The sequence below is a fragment of the Gordionus sp. m RMFG-2023 genome, chromosome 3 (genome assembly GCF_954871325.1).
Source record: "Gordionus sp. m RMFG-2023 chromosome 3, tfGorSpeb1-WG-v2, whole genome shotgun sequence".
NCBI lineage: Eukaryota > Metazoa > Nematomorpha > Gordioida > Chordodea > Parachordodidae > Gordionus > Gordionus sp. m RMFG-2023.
Genome location: NC_088777.1, coordinates 40,859,165 through 40,881,475, shown reverse-complemented (window position 1 = coordinate 40,881,475; position 22,311 = coordinate 40,859,165). Strand labels below are relative to the sequence as shown.

At 28.2% G+C, this 22,311-nt stretch overlaps 1 protein-coding gene across 1 annotated transcript; it reads left to right on the top strand.

The window, feature by feature from the left end:
- The first annotated feature begins 689 nt into the window (after nt 1-689).
- Nucleotides 690-21,438, top strand: LOC135926179 (protein phosphatase inhibitor 2-like). The gene is made up of 4 exons (XM_065461931.1): nt 690-841; nt 7,446-7,604; nt 9,484-9,611; nt 20,949-21,438. Exons 1-4 carry the CDS (start codon nt 726-728, stop codon nt 21,191-21,193), a joined length of 648 nt encoding a protein of 215 aa, XP_065318003.1. The 5' UTR covers nt 690-725; the 3' UTR covers nt 21,194-21,438.
- Nucleotides 21,439-22,311: the final 873 nt, after the last annotated feature.

Here is a 22,311-nt window from a genome sequence, read left to right as displayed (position 1 = left end):
AAAATTTAGGACAAGAATTAAAATCTCAATAATTAATAATATATCAAGTTTAGAAATTTAAAATATAAATAATTCTTTAAACAAAATTTTTTATAAATATTTAGGCACATGTTATAAAAAAATGATTTTTTTCAGTCTTTATAAGTTCTTAGCTTGGACCACAAAGTTTAATTTTAAGCACAGTTCTTACAAATGATGTCTATTAAAGTATATATATAAAAATTAAATTAACTATTTAAAAAAATAAATGAAAATAATTATAAATATTCCTGCCAAAAATAAAAATCTCAAAGATTAATAATCATCTCTACTTTAGAAATCTTATTGAAGGTAATTATAAATAATCCTAAAATTAAACAAATCTAAAATACAATTTATATAAGCGCATCGCTCTTTTCGCTACACAAAATAGCAGAGCTGCACTTAGATTATCTCTTATTGGGTTATGAAATTTAGGAGTACTATTGCGATGAACCCCACATTATTTTGACAGGATAGTCAGTTTTGTTAAATTGCCCGATTTGGGTCGATTTTTAAAAATAGCTCATTATCAAAGCCTCGAGATTTAAGAAAAGCTATTTACATGCCTAGGACGGTCCTGTTATCTGTAAATTCATATTTGAAGATAATGTCCATTCGTACCTGTCAAACTGATTATTTTTTTTTATAGAAGGAACATTAATAGTATTCATACACTATATATTTTTTTTTGCAAAGTAGAAATAATGACTGATAAAAGTCCTAAAAGAGAAGATAAAAATTCTAGAAAATCAAAAGCTCCTAAGGGTATTTTAAAAAGTTCTGCTAGCATAGATGAATCCAAATCAGAACGTAAAGAAAGGTAATGATATTATATATGAATAATATATTTATATGCCTTTTATATATAAATTGTGAGCTAATCCTATTTTATAATTTAACCTGAATAAATTTATATGATTCACTCATTTTTAAATAAAAAATAAAAGTATTGAATGATTTTATTATTATCAATTTTTAAATCACTATTTGTGAATTTTGAGTTGTAATAATTTATCTTGATGCAATACTGATATATAATTTTTAAAGATTATCTTTTCATTATCATAAAAACTAAAATAATTTTTTGAATTAACTTATGTTAATTATTATAAAATTTATAATTTTTCTGATCAATATGTTTTGAATTATCATAGATCTGCAGAAGTCAAAATTTTAGGCCCAACTTGGTCTGAAAAAAAAATCTATTTTCAAATCCAACCTGATAAAAGTTTTCAGAAAATATTCAAGCCTGGCCTAAGATTTTTTAAAAATATTTTCACTTGGCAGATATTTAAATAATTTTTGACCTGGCTTGGAATTCTTAAAATTTTAAATGATTTTGGGGTTGCAAGTTATTTAAAGGGAATGAAAATATGAACAGTAAATGAATATAAAATGTTTTATTATATAATTTCCAACTAATTAATCAATATAATTAAAATTTATTTGTAAAATTTGGTGTGTCTTCTAATATTAAATGCATAAAATTTCTTGCCCCATTCTTGGCAGAGCCAGCAAGTCTCTGATAACCATTGAGCACATAGTAGTGTTGTTAAACGGCTCTATTTGAGCCAATTTTTATTTACTTAGATGAATATTACGCAAGCCTCAAGATTTTGCTCATAGATGGCCTGAAGGTCTAAACATCTAATAGTGAAATCTTGAAGCTTAGGCAATATTTTTCTGGCTAAAATATTGAGCTAGCCATTTTTAAAGGCTCAAGATGAGCCATTTAACAACACTAGCACATAGTCATTTTACCTTATATTTTTGCATAATATAAAATTTTTTATTATTCTCAGAATTACAAGTCTCAGCATTTTATGCAAACTTAGATTTGAGAAAAAAAAAATTTTTAAGTCTGGTCTTGTATTTTAAATATTAATCCTGACCTTTGCCAGATTTTTATAGTTATCTTAAGGCCTGCCCAGAATTTTTAGAATAAATATTGTATATTGTTTCAAACAAATTTGAGAACATGATCAATAATGAATATTAAATGTTCTATAATATGATTTTTCTATTGATTATTTCATTAAAATTTATATTGGCCCTGCCCAAGTTATATAAAATTTAAGACCTTACCTACTGGCTCAGGTTTTTTTTAAAAAAATATTATGATTGGGTCTGTAGGCCTTTGCAAAATAAAATACCTTACACATGATGAATTTAATATTTAAAACTAATATTATAGTCTCGTACCATATTATTTTCAGGGTTGGGCAAATTCTCAAAAAAATGTATTTTAAATAAATGCAAAATACCTACAAAAAATTTAAGAAAAAAGTATTTAAATACTTAGATCAGAGATCTGCAGATGTTTGCTTGGCATGGCCAAGATATTTTTAAATTGTTTTAGATAGGACTGGATTTTTTATTTAAAATTTTTTTTCGACCTGACCTGGATTTTATATTTTCAGGCCTGGCCCAGATTTTTTTAAAATATTTTATTTTTACTTTATTTATCTAATGGCGATTTAAAATATTTGGTTTTAAAATATACAGCTCAGGTATTTTGTAAGAAAAATTTCTGCAGCCCTGCCCAGTAAAAAATATTTTTTAGGCCTAGCTTGGATTTAAAAAAACTAAAATACGCCTCAGCCTGAGTACCCAGGCTGGGTGCAGGTCTCTGACTTTGATACTTTTTTAAAATTTGATTTTTATAGTAGCACTATTAATTTTTTTTAACTTAATTAACCCTCTATTGCATCTTGTAAACTTGAGGCAACATCTTAAATATTTTATTAGAAATATTGTTATAAATGATTTTGTGATCCAGCACACATTATCTATTCTATATAACTTATATTTCATAATAAAGATATTAATCATGAACATAACATTATTTTTTATATCAAATATTCATTTAATTTTTACTTTTTATTAAATGGTTACCTTGGAAATTTAAATCTATTTTTCATATTTTGATTTATTATGAATCATTCAAATTCTAGCGGAATTCTATAAATATTTGAAATAAAAAAATATTATTATATAATTATTTTATTACCTTTTTAAAAGTTTTTTTATAATACATTTTTTATTTCCAATATGATGCTCATATATTTTAGAAATATAGGGATATGTGTATGAGAGTTGCTAAAAATGCCCTCTTTTACTTTCCTTCAAAAATTGTTAAATGACATAGAGGATATGAGCTTAAAATGTTACAGATTCTGCAAAATATATTCTATAAACATAATAGCACAACAAACAAAAATCTCCCTGGAATCTATTTTTTTATTATAATTCTATATCATCTCGGTTTCACTTTTATAAATACTCGTTTTTAAAAATAAAATGATTATCTTATAAGATATATCCCATTTTTCGCCATCTTGGGCCAAAAATTGAATAAATTTTGAAATTTTATTATTTTCAAATTTATTTGAAATAATAAAGTAAGGCACTTTTTTCCTCCCCCCATAGTCAATGTAGATATTACCTCCACCCTACACTTACTCCCTCTTAAATTAGCAATAAAAGAAAATTCTGATCTAAATTAGCAAAAAGAAGAAATAGCACACCTCCTAGAGACATGCAAAATCGATTATTTTTGGCATGTGCTTGCCCTTGGTCCGGTAACTATATTTTCCAGAATTTTTATAAATGCAGGTTACTCTACATCCACTATTTGTCAAAGATGATTTTATTTACCTAAACGAATTTTATAATTATACAGTTCTGTTTTGTTTACATAAAAATAATCCGAAATATTTATGATATAATTTAAATTATAGCCAATAAGGTTAACCGTCCTATTGAAAACAATAGAAACTTAATTTTTAAAATTGCGCTCCTTTAAAATTACATAAAATGGAGATGGAATCTAATTTTAAGGCGACGATATATGAAAAACTCTAAATATTTATTTAAATAAATAATATTCAGCAATAACTTTTATAATTTAATGATGATTGTCTATTTTATTCTATTTAATACAAAATTTAACATATAAATGAATATTAAATATTTCCGTGTAATTCTATCAGGCAGAAAGAAGAAGAATGGGGAGAAAATATGACCTTAATATTTTCTCGGATGCCCCTTAATCCTTTTACAGTCATTACTCCCTCACCATTTATTCTAATAGCGATAGTATCTTCACCACCCCCTCTCCACGATCATGCGTTGCGTTATACCTTCCTTCACCTACATAGTAAAGGTATCTGAGAATGTACTATACATTTATTTATTTCATAATTTCCTTGCCTTATTTTGAAACCTTTTATTATTATTCTCCTTTTTTGAGTATTATTACAAATATCTTGCGAAAATCAATATTTCATTTCCCTTACATTAGAGGTAATAAATTAATATTAAAATAAATATATTTTGTTTGATAAATGATTGCCTAGCAATTAACTGCACTGATCTAAAATTATTGTTGTTGTGATTTATTTTATAATATTCTTATGTATGTATAATTATATTATATATTCCTAATAATAATATATAAATGAATAAAAGGAACCAGAAATTCAATTTATCGAATTATTTGAAATAAAATGTAGATAAAGATGGGATATTATTTTATGTTATTATTTTCGACTAGTGTCTTTTGTAGTTTTTTTTACTATTTTCTTTAACGATTTGAGTCGATTTGAAAAAAGGGCTAACTAAATATATATTACGCAAGCCTGAAGTTAACAACACTGTTTGCAGCTAGAAAAGGATGTAAAAGGTATTTACGAATTATATTCAGCAGCCATAACAATGTATCCATATTTTATAATGAGATGATTAAATTTTGCGGAATAAAAAATAAAATACACCTGATCGTTTGTGAAAATCATCCAAATATCGCCTTGGCCATTATAGGCGGAAAATTTAAAAATATTTCTTGTTTTGCCCAGTTCTCAGTTAGTTGAAAGTATTGATTTTTTTATGATATTGGTTCAAAGGCAAATAAAAAAATCAAACTAAAGATCATATCGGTATCGGTTATCAAATCGGGTTTGTATGAAATATTGAAAAATATCTGGTCGAAGCGGTGAAAATTTTATAGATCTGCACACACAGCCTTATTAAATGCAAAAAAGTTGTCAATATATTTTCTTATAATTATAAACGAATTAATCGAATACGAATAGGTAAATTTTATTATTCCTATGAATACTAGAAACATTAATACCAGGATTCATTTTTTGAATAGGTTTACATCATACTAGTCACGGTAAAACTTACCTAATAGGCTCTACAGTTTTTTTGTTGTCCTTAAAAACTTCCTATTGATTTTCACTAGACAATATCTGAAGATATTTAATAATTCCTTTTTTTTACAAAAAAAAATAGGTGACAATCTACTGATAATTTTGGCACTTGTCTGATTTGAGCAAAAGTCATGGTACGAATGCTCTAATTAGATAAGTTTATTTTTTATAATATAGATCTTTAAACCTACTCACAATAATAACAAAATAAAATCTAACGAAAAATGATTGGAAAGTTTATTTCAATTGTACGATTAATAATTTGCCAGCTGACCAAATATAATTTATCATTTTCTCGTATTTGAACATCTCATAATCCACCTCATTATTAATAATTATGTAACTAAACATCCGTAAAGTCCTCATTTCATTTCATTTTATATTATAATATTATTTTTATAAACAGTATAATCTTTAAATTATATCATATCTAATAATGAGTAATAGTCCGTGAGTTCGAGATAAAGATACTTTTTCATGCCTGTTTCATTTTCGTTCCTGCCAAAAAAAATACTCCGTTCCATATATTTCGTAAACTTTCCGAAACACATTATAAAAATATCAAATTTTATTTCTACTTTAATTTAAATAATAATTTTACACTATATAGCATTAATTAAGACATTTAATTAAAAATTATCATTTATATTTGCACGGTCGTGTTAATATAATTTAACTTGAGTGTCGAAAAACCTCTCAACATTTATTTGGTAACAAATATTAGGGTAATGATGTATAGCGTTGAACATTATTGATTTTTTATGTATTTTATTAAAATATTAGATAGTGTTGTAATTTTGTTTATAATACTTTCGAGTATAGTCTTTGACTTAATCTGCTAAGTATGTGTATCACAATCCGAGAGTTCTGGGTTCGAATCCAGCACTGACCATGTTTTTTTTCTAAAGCCAACTAGATGGTTCCTTTTTGGGGGATATACAGTAGATCGGACTCGACCACCTGATTCCGTTAACATATATCTAAAAAATGAACGGGTCTTATTGCATTTTGATAAACATTGCGTCACATATATTTGCCCCAAATAATATCTATTGACATTTAAAACTTTTATTATACAACATTAATTTTATGATTTAAAACAATTAAAATCATTTCTAATATGATAAATTATAATCTAATTCTTAAAATTACATAATGATAAATAATGGATTTAATAATATTTATATGTGGAGCAAACTGGAATTAATAAAATGAAAAAATGAATACTTATTATCTAACCATTATGTATCCATTCCTCACGTTACATAATTTTACCCAAGTTCCGTTTCCAGAAGTTTCCGTTCCACGTCCCTGGTAATTACTTGAAGTAAAAATTATTAACCATTATTTGAATATATATATATAATTATGTAATAATTTAAAATAAATTTTTCGTATTCCTTTTTTTCCGGGAAGTTCCCGAACCTACCATAAAGTTCCATAACTTTCCCCAAATTACGTGTCCGGAATGTTCCATTCCAAATCCCTGGTTTCCTCGTAAAAAATTATTTAATATTATGCTGAATTTCTCATCCCTCTAATTTAAAAGGTAAAGAACAAAGATTTCGTTTGAATACTAACTATTAACTAACATTATATAACTCTCATATATATTTTTGTGGATTCAAAAAGGTGGGAATATTCTGCAGTAACTGATAGGTGTAAGAGAGAAACACTTAGAGGAGAATTACAAATATTTTATAATAATTTTGATTTTACATCTATCCATAATTAGTCTATTTATCTTTTATTTTGTGTTATAGCTATTTCATGACGTTTTTTTATCTCTTGAGAGATCATAACTTTAAACACGAAAATCGGAGAACCATATAAGCCGATTATATTTGTGTTTATGAGTTTTGGGAACCGTTCTAGATTCTGAATCTAGCGGAGCACAATCCATCAGACTAGTATTGTTAAACGGCTCGATTTGGCCACTTTTAAATTAAGATTTTAGCAAAAATAATATTACGCAACATCTATGAGCAAGATCTTCAGGCTTACGTAATATTTTTGGCTAAGATATTGGGTTAGCTATTTTTAAAAATCAAGACTTTTAGAATCACCGCACTCGAATAGGCAGGTACAAGGCTCTTCTTCGATAGGAGCCTATTTTTTTTTATAAAAGTTTATTCTAAACTTTGATAACTTATTTGCCAATATTTAATGCTTAAGGGTAACATATATTTCTTTAAAAATATTACACATTAGTTTAAAAGAGGACATAAAATGGGATGAAATGAATATCTTGGCGACTCATCATCCCGACGGAAAAGATTACGGCCACATGAAGGTTGACGAGCCAAAAACTCCATTTCCCTACGATATGGAGCTCAGCGGTGATTTGGATCCAGACGAACTAACCTCATCGTAATATTTATTTATAATTACAATATAGGTTAAAACCTGAATTGAATACAATCACTTTTTCACCCTTATCCCCGAATAAAGAATTTTCTGCTTCAGGATTGTACGATATTTTAAAACAAATTACACCTAGATTATTTTCTTCTAAAAAAAATTTTATATTTACCAACAATTTTTACACCTCTTTTTTCCTTTTTTTTAAATGATAAAATTAACGTTTTCAATGAAGTTTTTAGAAATATATTAATAAATATTTTAAATATTTAATTGATTTTTTCTGGGGTTTCTCCATTAATCATGACATCTGTCTTCATGTTTGCAATTACGATTGATGAGCCACGCAAAAGATATTGTTTTATCACTCTCAAAGATAATCTCTTAAATTTGGATTTGACTGGGGTTTGGATAGGAGCATTTCTAATTATTTTACAAAAGCTTGCCTGAATATCTTAAATTTAATAATTTTGCAGCTTCTCGGATCATAAAATTATTCTGTATTTATTATATTTTTCCTGATAAAACTTCTCATCCTATGTACACAAGACATTAATTTTCTTATTTTCCCAGAAGTTTTCATTGGGGTTAGATCTTATTTATTCATGTTGTTTGGCCACGTTCCGCAAACTTATCATAAACTATTTTATAGCGTATCAGGTCAATTCAGCGAAACACTTTTTCCCCATTTTACCGTGAATGTCGTTTATCGCAGAGAAATAGAGCGAAGGCAATATTCCAAAACCATTTCTGCGAAATATTGATATTCACGCAAGCACTAAACATTACTTATTTATATTTCATTTGAATAGAAAAAATGATATTTTTTATTTTAAAGATTAAGATAAGATAAGATATATTAATGCTATTTATCGAAAAATTTACATTTTTTGTAAAACTTAGCATCAATTCATCCATCCACTCCCTCTATACTTTGAAATGTGCCTCACACCTTATCATGTTCAATTCAAATTATCTCAATTATTTTCTATAATACCATTTTTTTTAAATTAGGGCAAGTCCTCCAAAAATGGTCACATCATTATCTTGACCCCTTATATTTGATCCCTCTTAAAACCATATTAAAAATACTTATAAAAATATTCCAATATAAATATTCCAATATAAATATATTGAACAAAACATAACTGCCATTTTAGTTCATGAAACTAAATTTATAAAAATATATGGTACGTTTAAAATGAACTGTTTTGTTTTTATCTTAAAAATTTAAATTTTATTCACATAAATAATTATCTATGAGTTTATTGATAGTAAGTCATTTGGCAAGGAATAACATATTTTGACAAAAATAAAAGATATTTTCAAATCACGATTGGATTTTTCGTCCTTTGTAATGTTTGTTTTATTTGAATAGATTGATTGATTTTAATTATGTGGCCAAAAAATTATTTTTTTTACTCTTAAATTAATCTTCTTACATTTATCTCAGAGAATTACTTAATTTTTTGTAACTTAAGGAATTTTTTTATCAAAAAATGTGAAGGTTTAAATGTTCTTATTATTGCTAGTTTACTAAAAAAAATTAGACATAAATTAATTAAAAATTAATATCTATAAGATATATGCTGGTATGATTTTTTAAAGACAGGATCGGGCCTAAAATTTTAGAAAAAGACAATCTAGTGTTCATTTACTAGAAGTTAAAATGATATTTGTGGTTGAATCTTTCTCCCATTATGATCGTGATTATTGGAAATTATTCGTAAGCATTTTTTTTCTTAATATTTTTGTTTTTTAAAATATTTTTAAAAAGATCTTAATTCTCAAATGAATTGACTAATTGAGAGATTCATATTATCTTAAATCCACCATTCGCTGATGTCTTAAGGATGTTTTACTTTTATTTTATTTTTTAAAATAACAGATTAGTTAACGTGGGCGGCATTATGAGCCTTCCCGCCGACCTAAAACCTAGCTCTTCTGAAGATGATGATAGTACGCGACAATCCTTCGAAGACGATGAGGGCGGAGAAGAACATGACGATGAAGATAGTAAATTTTAAGCCAAAAAAATATATAGTATTTTTTATACGAGAAGTAGGGGCTAGAAACAAAAAAATTTTAAATTTAAAAACAAAAATTAAATATTTTTGTGAATATATTTTTAAAAAAAACGATTTTAATTTAAAAAAACTTACGTGATGGTACAACATAACTCAATAATTATTTGGAAAATAATATATTTAAAAAAACATAAAAGACTGCTAGTATGGACTATTTATGGTTTTTGACATTAACCTAGGCATGGGTGGTAATTTTAAAATAATAGATAGGGCATGCACAAAATCATAGGTATATATATATACTACTAGATTGACGATTCTTTCATTAATTTAAGTGTCCATATATAGGAGCCAGCTGTAGCACTATTTTATGGTTTGAACGTCATAATGATAAATAAAGATAATTAGTCAAAGTGCAAACCTCAAAATGGCGCAACAGATATCTCCTATGTATGTATATACGGACACTTATAAATAATGAATCGAATCAGGTAGTATATATGTTAGCGTCAATGTGTCTTTTCCAGCAATGTGTTAATTTTTCAATTTTAAATCGATTTTTGAGCGCGATATTTTCAATTTTGATTTTACCGAAAATGTATTCCAGCATGTTTGGAATACCTATTTTATAAATTAGAGATAATTTTACCGATAACTTTTGAATAACTTATAATTTATATGAAGAAAATTAATATAGATTATATTAAATTCAAAAGTTCATGACATAATTATCTGAATTTCATAGGGTATGTATTCCAAACTTGATGGAATACATTTCCAGTAAAAATCAGTTTTTAAATTCAAAAACTATTTAAATTTTCATTATAATAAATTTTAATATATTTTAAAATGTTTGAAAAATATATAATAAAACTATTTAAAAAAAAGAACGGAGATGGTGTGACGCAGGGAAACAAAAATGAAAAAGGAACGTAAGCGTTGTCTATGATAGCTCTTTGGCTAGAAGGCTACCATTGAAACTGATATAATTAGCTTTGTGAATCGCTATGGATAATCGTTGACGAAGAAAAAAACCCTCTCGAGGTTCTTCTGAGAGTTTGCTGATTTGTGATCCTAAGTTTTTGAAAAATGCTAAGGCGAGTTTGCCGAAGGTGCCAAGAGTGGTTGATATGATTGGGATGAAGCAATGATCGTTTATTATTTCTGTGTATTTAGAAATTTTAAGTTGTTCCTTCTGGTCAAGGATGTTGATGGCGTGGTTGGATGGGGCCAAGGGGTCAATACAGGAATAGTCCCATACCAAAAGTTGGCCTCTCTTCCATGGGATTTGAGAGATCCCATCAGGACGTTTACCGTCAGATCTAAAAAGACCCTGTGGTTCTAACGTGGAAGGAATTTGGGCTGATTTCAGAGCATGTTGGATGATTGTATTACATTGCTTGTGTCCTATGAATCGTCCATTGCAGGAGCGACAATGTAAACTATATCTACCCTTCGAGTCAACTGGTGAGTTGCACCCTGAGCAGATGTGGGGGTGAGTGATGGAACAATTTAGACGAATGCCGATGGCATGGGTAAATTCATTGTTGGATAGTTGAAGCTGAAGATTGGTAGATGGGATGGCCTCAAGAAACTCATGTCCCGTACCATTGAGCAAGGAAGAGAATAGGGGCGGTCGGTAGATTGCATGCTAGATAAGAGAGTTTCAACGCAGCGAGCAACCACTGGTGCATCCCAGTCTTTCTGTTTATGGGTTGTGGGGGGATGAGAATCAGCATTGATCCTTGTTTTCCAAATATCCATAGCCACGATTAAGGAAAGGTCTTCTTTAGAATTATGCGCGGTGGTTATTGGCTTTGTCAAGAGACTACTCGATTAGAAAGTAGTTGTTGCTAAGTCAAGTGGAGATCTGATGCCGAGACCACCAAATTTGGTTGGAAGAGTTGCTTGGGCCCAAGCGGTTTCGTTGAATCTGATATTTACTATTTTTTCGGTTAAGTCCTTTATTCCTTTTTCGTAAGTTTGGAGAGGAATAGGATATTTAAAAATTGGTGTTGACCGAAGTGCGTAAAGAATCCTTGGTATAAAAAAGAAATTTTTTAGCAAAAAAAGGACTTGTGTGATGGAAGAAGTGTAAAGATGTCCTCCAGTTTAAGGAGTATGTCAAGTGTGGAATGAAGAAAGGTGCTTACTGCCTCGTGTCCTCCAACAAGCAATCCTAGATGTGTTAATTCAACGCTTGATGTGAATTTGAAATCGTGAGTGTTGGGAGCATTAGAATTTAAAAGTGAGAATTCAGATTTGCTCTGGTTAAGCGAAAGTCCAATGGCTGTGCCCATTTCTTTAATTATGGTGACTGCTTTGGCAATTTCACTACTGGGACCACTCAAGATTCCATCATCAATATACCAAGCGTGGAGCGATAGAGTACATGAAGAGTTTATTGATTTTATCATGTCATTGATTCCAAGACTAAAGAGAAGGGATCCGAGAGGGTCACCTTGTTGGATACCCTCGACAGAAAGTATCTTTTCTTTGTTGAATTGTAAGATTGTTGGTGATTGGTAGCAAGAGAAAAGAAATTTGGTATAAGCGGGGAAATGGAAGCAAGTTGAATGTAGGAACGTATTGCGCGAAAGAGTGTTGTAGGCGTTAGAGAAGTCAATTTATACTAGGGATTCGTTTTTTGGGTAATTTTCAAGGTGAATTCTTGTTAAGTGCACAGCGGCTTCACACCCACCAGGTATCCCTACACCAAGTTGATAGGGGCTTAGAATGTGTGCGGCATCGTGTTTGATTCTAGATGCGATTAATTTAGCGACCAATCTACGGTAAGTTGAACCAATGGCGATGGGCCGAATGTCCTTGTTTGGTTTTTGGAGTGCGATGAGTCTGGCACCGAATAGTAAGGGGGTAATAAAGCTGGGTACGTCTCCATTTAGGATTTTGTTGACTAAGTTTGTGATTTTAGTGAGAATTGAAACCTGTGTACAGATCACAGGAGAGGTAATGTCCTGTAAAAAAATTGGTCTAATCCCATCTAGACCATGAGCCGAATCCCGATGAAAAGATAGGATTGCTTTCCTTACTTCTTCCTGTGTGAAATCTGCTGCACAATGGGAGAAGGGTTGGAGCAATATTGGCATAAATGTTGTTGTGGGATGCTTTGATCGAAGCTTAATTAAGGTTTCTAAATTGGATTCCGCCAGAGTGTCATTGGTTGAAATGAGTTTGAGGGCCCCATTGATATTAAGACTGTCAATTTTCTTCGAAATCAATGAGGCTTTTTGTTGAAGTGGGGTTATTTTTTTTTGTTTATGGGATGTCTGAAGATTTGGGACTCATGAAGATGAGTGTTGATATTTAAACAGGCATCTTTTATTTGTTGAGTTAATGATTTTTGGAGTGATATGTCAGGTATTTTGAAAGTATTGTACCCAAAGTTTAAAAATTTTAACCATTCTTCTTCTTTGTTAAAATTTTGCAAAAGAGAAGATATGCAGTTGCTGAGAGATTTAGTTACTTTTATTCTCGCTCCTTTGGGTATTCTCGTTATGATACTTGGTTTTGTGGAGTTAAGAAAAATATCTGAGAATGAGGCACCAATTACTTCGTTTAAGGGATAATCTATGAGAGGGGGGGGGAAGCGAGTAAGTGATCTGAGAAAGAGGCGTGTGTTTTGAATGCGGACACCTGTTAGAGATTGGTCCATGAACAAAAAATTCTCCATCATTTGTTAAATGTATTGGTTTCATGCAGGATGGGCAGATTCTGCGTTCGTGGGGAATGGCCATAGGTATAAAAAATAAAAAAAATGCTGCCAATAATAAAGCAAAAGCACCTGTGAGAGGTCTGTTGATTGATGTGCAAAAATACCGAAGGAATGATGAATATGTATGTCAGAAAAATCGAGCAACGAACGAGAAAGATGCTCAATATGAGAGGTTTCAAATAAAAAAAGGATTAATTATTAAAAATTTTAAAAATTTTCTAGAATTATTTTAAGAGTTTACTTAAACATATTTTCTATTTTGCATATATGAATAATGGTAAATGTTATAATGAAAATTTAAATTATTATATCTTATATTGATAATAAATTAATAAGAAATTAAAAAAAAAAAATTCAAAAACTTAAAAAATGATTTTAAAGTTGAAAAAATAACACATTGCCGGAAAAAACACGTTGACGCTAACATGTATATATAATCATCGGAGAGGGCTTAGATGGTTAGTTAGATAGATAACTAAGTGGGGCATTGTCGAGTTAGAAAATTGAAAGAGATTTGTTAAAAACGGAAAAATGAGGCTTTAAAGAATATTATTTGTGTTTTAATACGAAGGGAAGTATAGAATAAGGAATATAACGTTGTATAATGCCGCTTGATTATTATTCGGAATCTATTCTAACTCATCTCCTTTTGTTATAGGACAGCCATTTTGAAAAAAATTCATGTCATCAGGTTCGCAAATTATTAACTTCTTGGGAGGGGAATTACAAGATACATTTTACGATGGAAGTAGAGATTATTAAAACTATTTTTTTTAAATTAAATTTAAAAAATACCTTTATAATTTCAGTAGCTGATAAAAAAAGAAAATAAAATAAAAACCAGGGATTCGAACCCTAACCCGGAGAATAAAACCCTTTGAGGAAAATAATATGAACCCGAACCGAACATAAACCCCGAACGGAACCCGGGAATTTTATTTGAACCCGGGTTCAATGTATTGTTTAAAATCATATATTAATAATTTAATTGAGATTTTATTTTTAAATTTCCAATTAAAAAATTGTTAATAAATTTTAAACAACTTAATTCATTTACGCCATTTAAAATTTTTTTTAATATTTACTCTCAAAGATTTCTATTGGAGTGTTATTTTTAACTTATTCTCAATGATTATTAATTAGAGGTAAATGAAAGTGAACAAGTCAAAGTAAAAATTATTATATTGGATATTGTTAATTAAAGAAATACGTCTAAATAAAATCTTTAAAATTGATACATACTATACTTTGTATATTAACTATATTTTGCCTATAAATAAAATAAATTAATTTTTTATACCAAATTTTATGCCTAGTTTTTTTAATATGATTTAAATATAGACTTTTTTTAGCAATTCAAAGATTCTAAACCCTAGCTGAACCCGGAACCAAACCCGGGTTCAAAAATATTTTCTTGAACCGAACCGAACCCACCTATCTTTTTTTACCTTAAACTGAAGCCAGGCAAAAATTTTGACGGAATCACATCCCTGTCTAAATTAATAAAATATATTAGCTTATATTATTATATAAAATGATTGATAATTTACAATATTGATTTATTGTAAAATATAGGCGTTGTTACTTTTAAGGTAATTTATAAATATTATTTCTCCTTTTATTCATCTAGAGTAATGAGAACATTAAATAGTGTGGTAATGAATTTCCTCTATAATAACCATTTTTCACAATTTATGTGTCTTACTAAAAGGTACGATATTTCCTAATATTTTATTAAGCAAAAAATTCAAATTTTTTGACTTATTAAATATTATTTTTTTGACAACCATTTTTAACCATTTTGTAATTTAGAAAAAATATTTTACCATTATGGATTTATTTTAAAACTATAAACACATTAGAACTATACTAATTCTAATAAAGCTCGTATTTACGTTTTACTCTAATGCAAAGAAACTATTTTTTTCCAAAATTGGCATTTTTTTTTTAAAAAAATCGCACTTTATTCACTAAAATGCATTACTGACATTTTTTTTGTAAAAAAACCCCATATGCATCAGACCAAGAGGTATTCAAAAAGTTTCGGCGAAAGCATTACAATGAAGGTAGAATGCTAGCTTACGGCAAGAAGCTGGCTGATAAAGATTTAAAAGCTTTTGAAATCGAAGAGAAAAAGGAGCTGGAAGAAGAAAAGAAAAAGAAAAAAAAAAGCAAAGATAAAGATAAGGATAAAGATAAAAAAGTATCGCGACATCATTCCTCGTCTCATCATTCTTGTTCCTCGTCGCATTCCAATTCATCACAAGCGTCTACCTCTCGCCATAAACCATCGACATCCTCTAGGCACAAATAAATGTTTTTCGTTCATTATTCGGTGATGAGATTTAATTTATAAGAAAACTGTGATCTAGAATATTTATTTCATTTAAATAAAAGATACTCAATAACTAAAAGTTGTTTTATAAACATTAAACATTATTTAATAATTATTATAAACATTCTTATTAACTTTATAGTATTTTAAAATATATTGCCTGTTTTATAGTCTTCAGATTTATAATATAATAATTTTGTTTATTTTTTTTTTAAAAATTGATATTTATTTTTGATATAAATAAAATTATTCACAGTCCTAGATATTTATGCACAAATTTGATAAGATCTTAAAATTTGTTGGATAATTTCAACTTTTCTTATGAGCCAGGAATTCAAAACGTTAATATGACCGAGATAGATTATATAAATATTCAAATCAGACGTTCAGTTTCGGGTAATTTCATACGAAATCGATAACTTTACAACCCGACTCTTTTTATTAAAATTTTTTATACTGAGAAAACATCATAAGCAGACATCAAATTCAAAATTTATCCTTTTAGAAATAATTGAGTATCAGTATCCAAAGGTGCAGAAATATACGTTTTTTAAAAATATATTTGGATTATTAGAAAAAAAAGGCTTTTATTATAATATAATATACAGTATTTCCGAAAAAATATCAGAAAGAATCCCATTATCACTTAAAATTAAATATTTTTATTTAATAAAACTGTTTTTTAAAATCAAAATATTAGTATGTTTATTGTGCTAAAAAACGAATTTGCGATTTTAGTTGCTTAATTGTGAATTTAATTGATATATTTTACTTTTTACAAATTTCATAAATTTTTAATTATAATTAATTTTAAAAAAGTTTCCCCTCTCCTTTACACTATAAGAATTTATTTTTGTAACGGTCGTGATGGTCAAAAAAATAGTAGGTATTTTTGAGAATATAGATTTTCTTAAATCAACGATTCAAACTGGGTTTTTTAGACATATTTAGATTCTAGCAAAGTGATCAAACCATATGTAAAAAAGCTATGATAAAAAAAATTGTAAATTTTTAAAATGAAAGTAACTCATTTTATAGACCTTAAAGTTGGCCCTACCATTTTGAATTTTTAAATAGTTTTTTTTAAATTCGATTTGTACCCTCACTGTTTTTGTAATATTACAAAAAATCAAAAGGATGAGCTAACTCATTGATGCCTCTCCATCTTAGATTTTACTCTTTAATTTTCTTAAACGATACAAATTTTTTCTCTTCATTATATTTCGGAGCATATTTTATAATATTAGTTTATCCTGAAATCGAATTTTTAGCTTTAACATAAGCGTAAAGTCGGCCTCACATTTTTGATTAAGTTTTTGCCGTGGGAATTATTCTTACCATTTTAAACAATCCGGTTTTGAAATATTCGCGTTTAAAACTATTGCTCAAAAAAATACTAAACTTAATGATTTTTTAAATGGGAGACGATAGAGGACTTTCTCTCCTTCCTAATGATGCTTTAAAATAAATGTTTGCATTAGTTTTCCCAGAAATATTTTTAAATTTTCAATACGGGATCGAGTTGAAACTTTTTAAACTCGACTTCATAACTATTTTTGAGATGAGCGCAGAATATCAAATCTTCAACGATTATTTCTTTTTTACGGGAAATGATAGAGGACCTTTTTATCTTTCTTAACGATGCCTTAAAATTATTTTTCATTAATTTTTCTGGAAACCAGGGTTTTAGCTTAAAAATATGCTTGAAGTTGGTCCTACCTTTTTGAAATTTTGATAATCGAGTTGTAACCATTTCTGTCTTTGAGATATTCTCATTTGAAGTAGCATAGTATTTGATAATTATAATAAAAAAATTTCTAAAATTTGTGTTCGACTTTTCTTTAAGAAATTATCCTCCCCACTCACTACCTTACTTTCCTTAAAACTCTATCAACTTGCACTAAAACGTTTAATATATATATCAGAGACCTGTTTTAATATTTTTAAATATACCCGGGCCGGGCCTAAAAAATTAAAAAAAAAAATTTAACCAAATATTTTAAATAGCCAATATTAACTGTAAAAATTAAATATAAATAAAATATATTTTGAAAAAATCCTTGGCCTGGTCTGAAATATATTTTCAAAAATAACCCAGGCCACCGAAAAATATTTGGACCGGGTCAGCAAAAATTTTTTAAAAACAAGCCGGGCCATGCAAATGGCACTTCTGCAGGTCTCTGATGAGAATTTGGGTAGTAAGTAGCTTACCTAAAATTCATTACTTAGGGTTAACCCGAGGTATTTTAGAATTGAAATCTCTATATAATTTTTATCATTTCTGATTTCCGGATAGGCTTATTTATCACTTATTATAGAAGAGACCTGCATAGGTACCATTTGCACGGCTTGGCCTAGTTTTCTTTAAAAAAGAAATTTTTACTCCCTTATTTTTTTAAAATATATTATTTATTTTTGATTTTTTAGCTAATAATGGCGATTTCAAATATTTGGTTTTAAAATATACGGCATGGCCGGGATATATTTTAAAAAATTAAAATAAAGCCCGGGGGCTGGGATAATAAATTTTTAAATGATGAATAGAATAATTTTTGTACACTAGAATTTATTTTTCCATATTTTTTTTGTATAAAAATCAGTATTGTCATTCATTTCATCTTTTTAAAATGTTCTTTATACCACTACTCCCTTCCCTCTCACATATTTTGGAAATTTTTTTGTTGAGTGCCTGTCAAACAAAGTTATAATATTACTCAAAAAATAATTTTTTTAAAATTCATGTGTAATTTTCTCTAGCCTTCATAATTAAACGATAAGAAGAAGCCATTTCACAACCCCCCCCCCCATTTTAACGAATTTTACCATCTTTTTGACACCTTTATAATAGAGTTTATAAGATACTTTTCAAATGTGTTTAGATACAGATATATTTTTCCCCAAAATACTATTAAGATACATTTTTTATTCAGTAATATTTATATATATATATCGTTAGCTTTTATTAATAAAACTTCCCGTTTAAACAAATTTTTAGCTTAAAGTATTTCAACTTTTGGAAGGTATGGTAATGTTATATTTTATGAATAAAAAAAATGACTTTAAATATAGTAAAATCACGACACTTATATAAAAAATAATCATTCAAATTTTGATTAAATTTTTATCATTGTCCATATCCTCTTAGAAGTGTTGAAAAAAATATCCTCTTTTTTTTCCTGCTATTTTATATTTAGTATTATTTGGAAATTTTGAAGGTTCATCGTCTAATCACTTTGTCAATTCCTTTTTTCTTTTCTGCACGTTACCATATCTTTTGCTTTAAAAAAAAGTGTGAGAGGAATGATATTATTAATTAGTGTATATTTAATAGATAAATTCTGCTGCCATATAATAAATATTATTTGGTAGTGGGTTTGAGATAGAATAACTGAGACTTATTCGGGCACAATGGTTATATGAATTTACGACGTGACTCCTATTTTTGTGAGTTAAATAATTTTTATAATTGGAGGCTATAAAATTGCCGATATAATTAGTTGAATAAATTTTTCGATGGTGCATGCATTTATTATTGTTATATGCTTATTATAGATTAGGGAACAGTTGTAAATCTATAAAGCATATTTTTTTAAAAAAAAGTATTCAAAAATATCCATTGATGCCACTAGTAGTGTGGTATGTGATGTTGACATATCGCATCCCCAAATAAAAATTTTGAATGACATAATGATGCATTCTCATCTTTGAATATGAATAGTTACATGTGCCATTGTCTCATTTCCAAATCAGGCTTGATGAAAAATATAAACTACTTTTGTGATTTGGCTCAATGTAATTAGCTTCAATGTAAAATGTTTGAAGGGTAAATCTGTGCGATCAACGTATTTATTAATAATTTGGGCAATAATGGATAGCCTACATTATATAAAATTTAACTCTTAAATTGGGATGTATCACTTATAAATACATCGCAATTTCATATAAACATCTTGTCTCAATTCGTAGTCAAATTATCCTATACTATATGATGTTTGTCATAAGAATTCCACACCCATTCACAAATTAATAAAATTATTTCGCTTGATTCTGGACAAGAAAGTTTGGATTGCGCGCAAATATATTTTGTATTACAAATATCAAATATTCATTTTCATAATATATCTGAATCTTTATTATCTTCTATTATTTCTTATTAAAAATGAACATGATTTTTTAAATTAAAATGTTTATAAGTACACTAATACTCTTATATCAGTCTAGCAAACAAGATTTTGAATGGCCCAGTCAACGTGATATAATATAATATTTTCTTTTGAAAATACACTCTTTATTGGGGCTTGATTTATGCATTGCTTCCTTATAATAGTGCACACAATGTCATATCCTTATTTATATTGTCCTACTCTACTTAGCATTATATTAAAAACAGAGGCGCCAATACTCATAAATTATAAAGATTTTTCATAAATTTAAATTTAAAAAATCGAGCCACCAGTTATATAATTTAAACGAAATATTATTTTGTATAAATACAGTGGCATTGGGGTCGAATTTTTTTTTTCAAACACTCGCTGGAGGGTGGGGGCAACAAAAGACAAATTGGTGTTATTTAAAACAAATATTTATTAAGGCCGTGTAAGAGGTGCATTGGGCGGGGGACGAGCGTAATAGGGCTTTCTAAAATGTCTTCAACATTGGGCGGCTAAATTTTTATATTTTTCAGGGGAAATGAGCAGAACAGACTTCAATTTATTAAAAATAATAGTTTCATTTCATAATATTGGATATTATATATCTTTAATTAAAAATACAAAACCTTAAAATATTTTTTAAACATTAGGGCGGGCGGGAAATTTTTTTTAAAAAAATATAAAACGGGCGGACGGGTTTAAAAATTTCCAAACAACGAGTGGGTGAGCTTTTTAGCTAAAATCCGCCCATTGCAGACCTCTAGACCATGTCAACGCTCGTATTATTTCTAAGCAGCCATCTGTTTAGCTACACCCAGTTTTCTCAAACAGACGAAAAAGAAAGACAATTATGATTTGCCGCGTTTTTGTTTTATTTGTACCTAAAAAATATGTAAATAATAACAAATGATTGTTATTTAAAACGGGCAAACTTAAAAAAAACTAGTATAGGGTGTCATGGCTTAAAGGCTGAACAACCTAGGCTAAACAGATACAAATTTTAAAAAAATATCGACTATACGACCTTAAATTAACGCATGCAAAAGAGTTTGAATATTATCAATAATATAATGATATATTTATAATAATAAAAATTTACGCCTTTAGTTCATCGTAATCCGGGTTTCGAAAAAAAACGCCGCGCCCATTACAACGAATTTCAAGCCGCAAAACTGGCTAAAAAACTACTGGCCCGAGAGCTACCCCTAGACACTAACAAGGGGGGCGATGAAGACAAACGGTTAAAGGAAGCCGAAGCAAACGCAAAGAAAAACACTCAAACACTTTCCAACAATATTTTAAACACGGAGTACTCCCCCTCACATCATAGTCATAGCCCCACGCGCAACTGAATTGAGTTATATTTATAATATTATTCTATATATTCAAAAATAAAAAGTTGAGACTGAACATTTGGGATATATATATCCTTTATAAATAAAGAAAAATCGAGTTATTTTCTTTTTAAAATAATTTTATTTATAGCATAATACAATTTCATGAAATTTTTTAAACAATCCGTAATTTTATAATCGTTGATAATTTTACAATCATTTTTTTTGATGAATATAATAAATGTAAAGTACATAGGTTAATTATTATTTATGATAATCAATCATAAAATTGAAGAAAATTCATTAATACAAAATACAATTATAAATAACTTACAAACTTATATCGAATTCATTATAATACAAGAATTATCTACATATATGAATTCATATATTTAAATATCTTATTTATAATTAATATTAAATAAAAATATTCTAGAAATTTATTTGTTGGTAAATAAGTTGTTATCTTATGATTGAAATAAAAAGGTTAATATTTATTGTTATCATATTTATAAATTAGTCTAAAATATATTACAAATATAACCCAATTATAAGGCACATTTAACCATTTTGATTTATGATCCTGTATTATAAATCTTATTAATTGAAGGGTAAGAAATCAAAATTAAGGACATGCTATTATTATTTATTAAAATAGTGGCATCATAAACACGTGTTTGGTAAAGGCCGGGTTGGACTAGGCTTAGTCTGATATTATTTTTTTGGATTGGACTAGGCTTAGTCTGATATTATTTTTTTGGATTGGACTAGGCTTAGTCTGATATTATTTATTTGGATTGGACTAGATTAATCTTCGGAGCGCTATCTTAATAAAAGAAAATATGATAGTTACGTGGCCTTAAAATTTATTTTGTGGCCTCGCCAAAAACATCTTATTTTAGTCCCCCTTCAATGTAAAAATTGCCCCCCCAACTTGGGTGTTTGCTATGCCTCTGTTCTTAACAAATTATTTGTAATTGTAAATCAGAGACCCGGAACAAATTTTTTTTGTCCGTTCTATCTTTCCGCGTTTTGGAAGCGTTCCTCAAAAAATACCTTTTTTATTTTATATACAAACTATAGATCAATTATTATATCTAAGCATTCATTAAAGATTATCATTTACATGTGTGCTC

Bases quoted from the DNA above. Each gene is read 5' to 3' on its own strand.
- LOC135926179 (XM_065461931.1), top strand. From the start codon at position 726: ATGACTGATAAAAGTCCTAAAAGAGAAGATAAAAATTCTAGAAAATCA. The intron at 842-7,445 runs GTAATGATATTA...ATTACACATTAG, and splicing joins AAATCAGAACGTAAAGAAAG to TTTAAAAGAGGACATAAAAT. The intron at 9,612-20,948 runs GTAAATTTTAAG...TTACGCCTTTAG, and splicing joins AGAACATGACGATGAAGATA to TTCATCGTAATCCGGGTTTC.